The sequence below is a fragment of the Euleptes europaea genome, chromosome 2 (genome assembly GCF_029931775.1).
Source record: "Euleptes europaea isolate rEulEur1 chromosome 2, rEulEur1.hap1, whole genome shotgun sequence".
Classification (NCBI taxonomy): Eukaryota; Metazoa; Chordata; class Lepidosauria; order Squamata; family Sphaerodactylidae; genus Euleptes; species Euleptes europaea.
Window position 1 is genome coordinate 84,071,057 of NC_079313.1, and position 9,759 is coordinate 84,080,815.

The 9,759-nt window shown below is 38.7% G+C and overlaps 1 protein-coding gene across 1 annotated transcript; it reads left to right on the top strand.

The window, feature by feature from the left end:
* The first annotated feature begins 387 nt into the window (after window positions 1-387).
* On the top strand, window positions 388-9,042 carry OARD1 (O-acyl-ADP-ribose deacylase 1). The gene is made up of 5 exons (XM_056845374.1): window positions 388-458; window positions 1,486-1,630; window positions 6,854-6,912; window positions 7,414-7,526; window positions 8,835-9,042. Exons 1-5 carry the CDS (start codon window positions 426-428, stop codon window positions 8,935-8,937), a joined length of 453 nt encoding a protein of 150 aa, XP_056701352.1. The 5' UTR covers window positions 388-425; the 3' UTR covers window positions 8,938-9,042.
* Window positions 9,043-9,759: the final 717 nt, after the last annotated feature.

The following is a 9,759-nucleotide window of genomic DNA, read 5'->3' on the forward strand; positions in this document are numbered from 1 at the left end:
GTTATGAACGCTCATGTTTTGGGACCGTTGCTTCCCTAAGGGAAGCGTTGTGTTGTAGAGTCGTCAGGTAGAGCAGGCGTTACCCGGCTTGAAAGCTAGGATTACCAGACATCCTTCGGAAACTTGTTCTTTGTTCCCAAGCGTTGTGGTTACAGACAAACTTATAAAAAAAAGTATTTTAAAAAGCCCAGAAATAGACAGAACACCCCAGAGGGAACAATACCTTCCTCCCCAAACACCCGACTTATAAGTTTTGGATGGCTGTAGCTCTCTAGCTCATCCGTTCAAAGGCCATTCTAAATCACCCCTTCCCTTACCACACCGGTTGCTTCTATTGTAAAGCTTTTCCAATAATACATATGTTTGTTTTGTATTTCCTCCCAGTTTTTGCATCTCAGGAGAACTTGTGAGGCTTCCTCATCATCATGGCTAGTATGCAGTCTGGAAAAGAAGAAAGAGTGTGTAGTGGAGTATTTTTATATGTTGTAAAGCAGTTTTATGGATGTTGGGTGTGCGTTTTTTTTTTTTTTTTTGGTAGAAGAAAACAACTATTCTAAACATTTGGTATTCTGTAGCTGTGTAGTATAGTGACTTCAATTATGGATTTTGGCTTTATGTAGGTAATGGCTCTAACTCTTAAGGGCTTATATTCATAAAGTTGGCCAAGCTAACCTTGTGCTTGTTCTCTTTCATTTTGGTACACTACGCATAATGCATAACATCCTTGAGCTCTGATTTGGTTTTTATTTTAAAGAAATCTGTGCTCTGTTCGTATTCCAAAGGCCACTTAGCAGCATTGTTCTGACAGCACTTAGGATCTTTCTGTTTTCAAGGTGAACTTCACCTTTCACTGGTGCAAGTAGTAGACTTTGATTGACCCCTGTAGTGCTGTTCATGCAATGTCCACATAGCCACTGACTGTTTCCCCAGTATTACTGGCAATAAGTGCATTTGAGATTTACATGTCACCAATACTGAGTGATGTTCAGATAAAAAGATTTTCTTTTCCATGCCATGTCTTCGACATCTGCTTAAGTGGTGATCAGGAAGATATACTTTTCTACAAAAAGCCCCTTATTCATTCATTTTCTTGTACATTGTGGGTTTAAACACAGCACACAGTGATCTCTGAAGCAGTAAGCATAGTAACCTGTTCTTTTACAGGGTGATAAAAATGCTACCTGTACTTATAGAGCAGTATAAATAGCAAAATTGCTTAACTAGTGTACTTCAAGATGCCTAAGGCTGTAATTCTCTGTGCTTACTGAGAGTAACTTCCACTGAGCTCTATGTGATGACTTATTTCTGATTAAATTTCTGTTGGAGTTCTCTGTTAAATGAAGTTGTCAGTCACGTTGACAATCTTATGTGTTACGTTAGAATGCACAGGATTGCAGCCTTAAGCTAAAGCACTCTTTATGATGCTGCTTTCAGTCATGTTTTCTTTTTTCTCTCATTCCTTATGATTTCTATTTTGTAAACCAGATCAGGTATGTGAAGGGAGACCTTTTTACCTCTCCTGGAACAGATTCCTTGGCTCACTGCATCAGTGAAGATTGCCACATGAGCGCTGGCATAGCTGCCATTTTTAAGAAAAAGTTTGGTGGTGTTCAGGAACTCTTGAACCAGCGTAAGTGACACAACAGTGCAAACTAGCTGTTTATAGAATATAAAAAATGTTGGTTCTTTTAGAATCCTCTTAAACTTTTGGGTTTAGTACGGCCACATAGAAACTTATTAAAATGAAATATTATCTGTGGTCATGATATCAAAAGTACACTTTCCTGAACAGTTATTTTGGATTGTGCCATCTTTAGGGTAGTATTAAAATACTGACGCCTCTGATATTGAACTCTTGGAAATTGTAATAATTACTGATTATTTTAGAACCAAAGCCAAGGTTTGTGATTTTGCATACATGTGCGAGTGCATGTGAATAAATAAATTGACAGTCCTGTTGATTTGACAATATTGACAAGTTCTCTTTCCCTCCCTCCCTCCCTTCCTCCCTCTCCACATACGAGTGAGTTCATCCTCTCTCTGTTGCTAACCAGCGAAGTACCAGTATGTTGTTTCAACCTGGAATCTAGATCAGATGTTTCTTGGCCCACATGTGATTGCTTATGAGAGTGCTGATGCTGGTATGCTTGTTATACAGATGGACATCTCTATGTAAGGAGTGGACATGCTGCTGTGATTTGTGCAGTTGTTATGGTTGCTTTTGAGCTGCTCCAGTTGTGCAAATTGCAGCTGCTGTATGCCTAACAATACATGGAGGTACCTCTACGTGTTCCTGATTTACTTTGCAAGGCTGCCAGTAGCCTTACACACTTCCACAATTAATTGTAGGGGGCCAAGGCGTGACTGGGCAGGGTCTGTTTGATCTGGAAAGAATATATCTAAATAGTGATGCATGTGTCTTCCAACAGTAAATAACTGAGTTATTCATGTGTGGAAGTGCTGTCAAGTCACTTCCGACTTACTTTATTTACTTTATTTTAGACTTACACCCCTCCCCTCCCCTGGGTCACAGGGCTCGGGGTGGCTCAACAATTCAATGAACTATCAGTCAACAAAGATAAGATATACAAAATCTTAATATGCAGGATAGTAAAATAATATCCTTACAGACATCAAGATAAAACATACTCATCTGGCATCCAGCAACCTACGTCCCAGACTGCTGTCAAAAACAGGCAGCACTGCTAATAGGGTAAAAAAACCGGCCTTGGCCATCCTCAATGGAACACCTGGTGGAACAACTCTGTCTTACGGGCCCTGTGGAATCTAGGAAGATCCCACAGGGCTCAGATGTCATCTGGAAGAGAGTTCCCCCAGGCAGGGGCCACTAACAAAAATGCTCTTGCCTTTGTTGGGGGCAGTCGAGCCACTCGTGGGCAGGGCAACACCAGCAGGCCATGGGAAGAAGAACAAAGCATTCTTGAGGTGTGTATAGGGAGAGGCGGTCCCAAAGATATGAAGGTTTCAGATCATTTAGGGCTTTAAAGGTAAGAACCAGCACCTTAAACTTTACTCTGAACCCAGTAAGCAACCAGTGCAACTGCTTAAGTACAGGCTGAACATGAGATGACCATGATGTGTTGGTCAACAGCCTAGCAGCCGCATTCTTTATAACTGAAGTTTCTAAAGCAGCCTCAAGGGCAGCCCTGTGTAGAGCATGTTGCAATACAGCGAGTTGCAATAGTCCAGCCTGGAGGTGACTATGGCATGTACCACTGTGGCCAGGTCCAGGTGAGACAGAAAGGGGGATAGCTGATGAGCCCAGCAGAGATAGAAAAATGCCAGCCACACCACTGAAGACCCATGCTTCCCCAGGGCAAGAGAGGCATCCAATCAAACCCCCAGGCTCTTCATGGAATCCACCAACAACAGCGGAACTCCATCAAGAGCAGGGAACTGTAGTCCTCCCAAAAATCCAGCCCTCCCCCACCACATAACTTCTGTTTTTGCTGGATATAACTTCAGCCAGCTCTGTTTAGAATATCCAACCGCAGCATCCGGGCACTGGGATAGAGTTGAGAGACCCACCTTGGGCTGTTTTATCTAGCAGGAGGAAGAGCTGGCTGTAGTCAGCATTTTGGTGGCACCCAACTCCAAACCTCCTGACAAGTTCTGCAAGAGGTATTAAATAACATCGGGGATAAGATCAATCCCTGATGAACCCCACAACTCGGTGGTTGCCTGATTGACTGCATCCCTGGAAGAAGGAGGCAAACTACGCAAGGGCAGTGACACAAACCCCCAGGGACGCCAGGCAGAATGGAATGGTCAACGCTATGGTGATACTATGAATTAATGGCTTCCAAAACGTTTGATCATTAACAGCCTTGCTCAGATCTTGCAAACTGAAGGCCTTGGCTTCCTTTATTGAGTCAATCCATCTCATGTTGGGTCTTTCTCTTTTCCTACCGACTTGAATGTTTCCTTGCATTATTATCTTTTCCAGTGACTCTTGTCTTTTCATAATGTGACCAAAGTACGATAGCCTCAGTTTAGTCATTTCAGCTTCTATGGGGAGTTCAGGGTTCTAGAACCCACTTATTTGTCTTTTTGGAGGTCCATGATATCCACAAAACTGTCCCAACACCACATTTCAAATGAGTCAACTTTCTTCCTATCAGCTTTCTTCATTTCTAGCTTTCACACCCTTACACAGTAATGGGGAATACTGTAATAGGAGTTATCTTGATCTTGGCCAACAACACATCCTTACACTTAAGGGTCTTGTCTGGTTCCTTCAGTGCTGCTTTCCCAGTCTCAATCTCCTTCTGATTTCTTGGTTACAGTCTCCCTTTTGGTTGATGATTGACCCAAGGAATAGAAAATCTTTTAACAATTTGAAATTCTTCATTGTCAACCTTAAATTTGTGTAATTTCTTAGTAGTAGTTACTTTTGTCTTGGTGTTCAGCTGTAATCCTGCTTTGGCATTTTCTTCTTTAACCTTCAAGTCTTCCCTATTTTCTGCCAGTAATGTTATCTATATATCTCAAATTGTTCAGGCTCCTTCCACCAGTTCTCATTCTACCTTCATCTAAATCTAATGCAGTGTCCCTTATGTTTTGCATATAGATTGAAGAGATAAAATACATCCTTGTATGACACTTTTGCCATTTGGAAACAATTCTGTTTCTTCATATTCTGCCCTAACAGAAGCCTCTTGTCTGGAGTTTAGGTTGCACATCAAAACAATCAGATGTTGTGGCACACCTTTCTCTTTTAAAACCAAACAAAGCTTTTCATGATCTACACTGTCAAAAGCTTCACTGTAATCTATGAAACACAAGCTGATTTTTTTCTGAAATTCTCTTGTATGCTCCAGTATCCAACATAAATTTGTAATATGGTCTCTAGTTCCTCTTTTCTGAATCCAACTTGAACATCTGGTATATCTCATTCCACATATGATAACAGTCTTTGGTGTAAGATTTTGAGCATCACTTTATTTGCATGAGAAATTAATTCGATGGTCCAATAGTTACTACAGTCTTTGACATCTCCTTTTTTGGAATTGGAATGTAGATTGAGCATTTCTAGTTTGTTTTCCATATTTGCTGGCATATTCTTGTTATGATTTTGATGGACTTTGTTTCTGTGGCTTGAAATAGCTCTATTGATATCCCATCGACTCCTGGTGATTTATTTCTTCCAATTGCTTTGAGTGCAGCTTTCACTTCACTTTTTAAAATTGTAGGTGGTTCTTCAAAAGATTCTTCTTTTAAAGAATCTGTCATCCTTTCATCTCTTCTGCATAGCTTTCAGTGTATTGTTCCCATCTTTTCTGTATTTTGTCTTGTTCAGTTAATGTACTTCTTTGTTGATCTTTCAGCATGCCTAACTGTGCTTTACATTTCTCTTTGATTTCTTGGATCTTGTGGAACAGATCTATTGTTTTTCCTTTTTTGTTGTTCTCTTCTATTTCCTTACACTGACTATTATAATAGTCTCTATGTGGCGACTGCAGGAACGCTGCATTTAGACTTCTGATTCTATTTCTGACACCTTTAATTTTTGCTTCTCATCTGTCTTTAGCAATTTTAAAAGTTTCATCAGTCATTCATCAAGGCTTTTCATTTCTTCTGGCTACAGGACTAGTCTTTGGGCATTTTTCCTTGATAGTTCAACCCATAGTTCTTCCAGTTTATGTTCACTTGAAAGTAGTAATGCAAATCTGTTCTTTATGTAGTCTTTAAGCTCTTCAGGAATGTTGTTTAGATTGTATTTGACACACTGTTTTGTTGTTTTTCTTCAGCTTTATTCAAATTTTTAATATTAAAAGTTCATGGTTTATATTACAATCAGCTCCTGGTCTTATTTTAGCAGAGGGGATAGAGCTTCTTCATTTTCTTCGTCCAATTATTTGCTTTCTGTATTGGCCATCCAGTGATGTCCATATATACAATCTTCTGTTCATTTGCCTGAAACGTGGTCTCAGTGAACAAATAGCTGTCTTCACAGAAATCTATGAGCCACCCTCCAGCTTAATTTTGCACTTTTAGCCCAAATTTTCCAGCAATATTTGATTCTACTTTGTTTCCTACTTTTGCGTTCCGGGCACCTATGTTTAGGTGTATGATCAGTTTCTACCTGGACACCTGCATAAAGTCTTTCAATTTTTTTCTCTTCAGCATCTGTAGTTGGGCCGTAAACTTGAATGATAAACTGAGTACTAACCTTCTGAATTAACTAATATGTAACCTGTGTTCAAAGAACTGTGCCAATGGAACAGGAATCCATCAGTATCCAGTGAGCTTCAGGTTTGATATTTGAATTTGTGTGTTTTGTGGAATGTATGTGTACTTCAGTTAGCTTTTTATGCATTCTGTTGCCATTAGTTGATTTATGATAGCCTGTTTATTTTACTAAGGTGGAAAATATTGCCTTGTTAAGAAAATGTGGCATGTTGGCTGTATTTACATTATAATACAGTTTTCAGAATGAACTCTGTAAGGACTTGTATGTTTAGATTTATCCTACAGTTGCTTCAGCAGCTGTGTTCATTTGTATAAAGGCAAGACTGTATAAGAACTTCTGTGATCATTATTCTCATATTTATTTCCAGATAAATCTCTTCTTAAAATCTGTGTCAAAGAAAGTCACAGGGCAGTTATTACACACACTCACACACAATAAGAGAGAGAGAGAGAGAGATAGTTGCAAATATTTGTATATTGAATCAGAGCACGGTTACATTAGTCCCGTATATTAGTTTTTTCTACAGCACACCTGTAAAATAGCTCAGGCGTTGTTGAAAAATAGAATACATTTCTCCAATACATTAAGGGGTCAGCAATTTATTATGACATTTTAAGCTCTCTTTTTATTTCTCCTTAGGAAAAGCAACTGGGGAGGTTGCTGTTCTGAAGAGGGAAAACCGATATGTGTACTATCTGGTAAGATTAGACCACATGATAGGAGGTTGGGCACATGAACTGGTTATAGCAGGGATATATCTGTGCACATAGTAGTGCTGCATTTTCATTTATGAGTGCTGAATCTGTCCACTCCTAATCTTATGTAGGGGCTGCCAGGGGAAGCAAAAGAGGATATAGTGTGGGGAGGGGGATACAGGAGAAAGTGAGATGCCCTCTGCAAGTAAGTCCTTTTGGGGTCCCCACTGCGCCACGGGGCCCAGCCCTGTGGCTGACACTGTAAAGCTGGGCTGGCAGTTGGCACTATGCAGCCGCTGGAACCACACAGTTTCCCAGGGAGAGGCTGCCAAGGAGAGAAAGCTGAAGATGGAGCAGATAAAGGACTCTGTTGCTATCATAAGCTGTTTTAATACAGTTAACTCAATGGGAAATTTTGTCTAGGCAGACATGAATAGGATCATACTGTAAACAAATCTAAGTGTAAAAGGTATCTAATCTATATTTGGCTTTACGTTTATTTAGATTACAAAAAACAAATACTTTCACAAGCCTACATATGACAATCTACGCAACAGTTTAGAAGCTATGAAAATCCATTGCCTGAAGAATGGTGTAACTTGCATCGCTATGCCCAGGTTAGAAAAAAATGGCTTCTTATTAATTGGAAGTCTTTAAATACCCATTTTCATGTTGTTTGTGCAGCTGAAATACATGATCAAAAGCATAAAGTTCCATAGGCAGGTCTAATTGTTTCTTCTTTTGGGATTTGGATAAGAAGCTAGTATAAAAATCTACATGCAGTGGCTTGAAGAGAGTTACTAGAATTCGTAAATAAGCATATATTTTGTTTGAGTGGAATGAAGGGCCTTTGTTTCCTATTTCATTTTACCTTGTGGAAGTTATAGGCATGATTCACATATCACAAACCATGGTTTTTCATTATGAGAGTAAGCCTTGGAAATCCTTGGGTTTGTGAACGCCCTTCTTCCCTTTCACACAGTTCAGACATTAATCACTTTTTGATGACAAGTCACAGTGTGTCATTTCCTCCAAATTATAAACTATGGTGTTTTTTACCCCCTCCAAATCAAGAATGTTGTGTTTTCCGAGAACTGCTCTCTGGCCATCTTTGTGGTCCAAAAAAAACCTCCTGTGGAAAACAAAGCCAGTCAATGATATTGTTAACTGATGATATTGTTAATTGTACTGATGTTCTACTGAGAAATCTAGACTTTGGTTTGGCAATGTTTCTAACATGTCAGTGATATTTGCTTTAGCTCCCTGGCTGGCTTAGTAGCTGTACACATATTTTGCAGTATTATTGAGGACGCAGGTAGTGTGCCTTATGAATGTAAATGTGATAATCAGCATGCTGACTTTATTATTTATTGATGTTTTATTGGCTCTGAGTTTTCTATCAATTAACTTTTTACTGCTTCTTATTCGCATTATAGCTGGGTTTTAGATCGCAGTTGACTGCTGTTGTGGATTATTGCTGTTTTATATAAGTGTTTGTTTTTTAAAGTTTTTATTATTTTGTATTGATAAAAGCCATTTTAAGTATTATTTATAATAAAAAGGGTGGGGTACACCATTACATATAAATATATAAACGTAGACATTATGGATTCCATTCCATGGCTGCTTATTATCTACTAGGTATAGGGGCATTTGCACCGTTTCTGAGGTGAGATTACAATTCTAAACTTGGTTCACCTGGAAGTAAGCTTAGGACATTCTTGAGTAAGCATGGTTAGAATGATGCAGCAGGGAGAGTTTTTTGGATGTTTCTTTAGGATGAATCAGCTATTGTGAGAGACAGTGGAATTTTGGTAATGGAGCTGCTAGTAATATCACATTTTCAGTGTTTTTAACACCTGCCTGTGTACTTTACAGAAATCTCAAGAAAAATGTCCTTGATGCTGTGATTCTTTGTCTTTCAGGATTGGGTGTGGACTTGATTGCCTGGATTGGAGTAAAGTTTCATTAATGCTTGAAGATGTATTTGAGGATACAGATGTTAAAATCACAGTTTATACCCTTTAAGGTAGCATTCTTGAAACAATTGTGTTATCTTTCCATTTGTTGTAATTTGTGTTTGTAACTGATTTGGTATAAAATGGTGGGCTGATCATAACTATGTTTTCTTCCACTCTTCTGAATGTTTCTTATCATTGCTAATGTTCAATCATATATATATATTATTATGTACAAAAGGTATAGTTAGATTGTTCAGGGATACTGTTTTAATGTTACAGCCAACCACCAGGTGTCTCTGTCCACCATTTGGCAAATGAACCTCATTAAAAAAACTCCTTGGGTTGCGGTGTTTGGTTAATATTTCACGGGTTTCATGTTTCAAAATAATATGGAAAACTATCACTGGAAAACTATTGAAAATGTATTTGCAGTTCTTTATTTTTAAATAAATAAAATAAAGATGCGTTTCCAAACATGAATGATTATTTTGTAGAAGGGCTCCAATATCTTACTTTGCACATATGAAGGCTGATGTGCACATGCAGTTCCTCTGACGTTTATAAAGTATCCTCCATATGCTGGAGCCCCTTGTGTATATTGGTACATAGGTGAAACTTTTACATAGCAGGTAGTTGACTAATAGCAATGAAAAATGGGTGCCATATAATTAAATGAGCAACTATTAATACCCTTCTTTAGAGTGGCCACTATATTTAACATGGGAGCTATTCACATCTTGCCAAAATGTAGCCTTATCTCTTTCTGCAGCACTTGATCTTGTAGTATAACTTCAGAGCTTTCAAGGTCACCTCTGAATTGGTGCAGGGAAAATTAATGTTCCTCCTTGGTGTGTTTTGAAGATACAAATATATGCAATGTATTTATTTA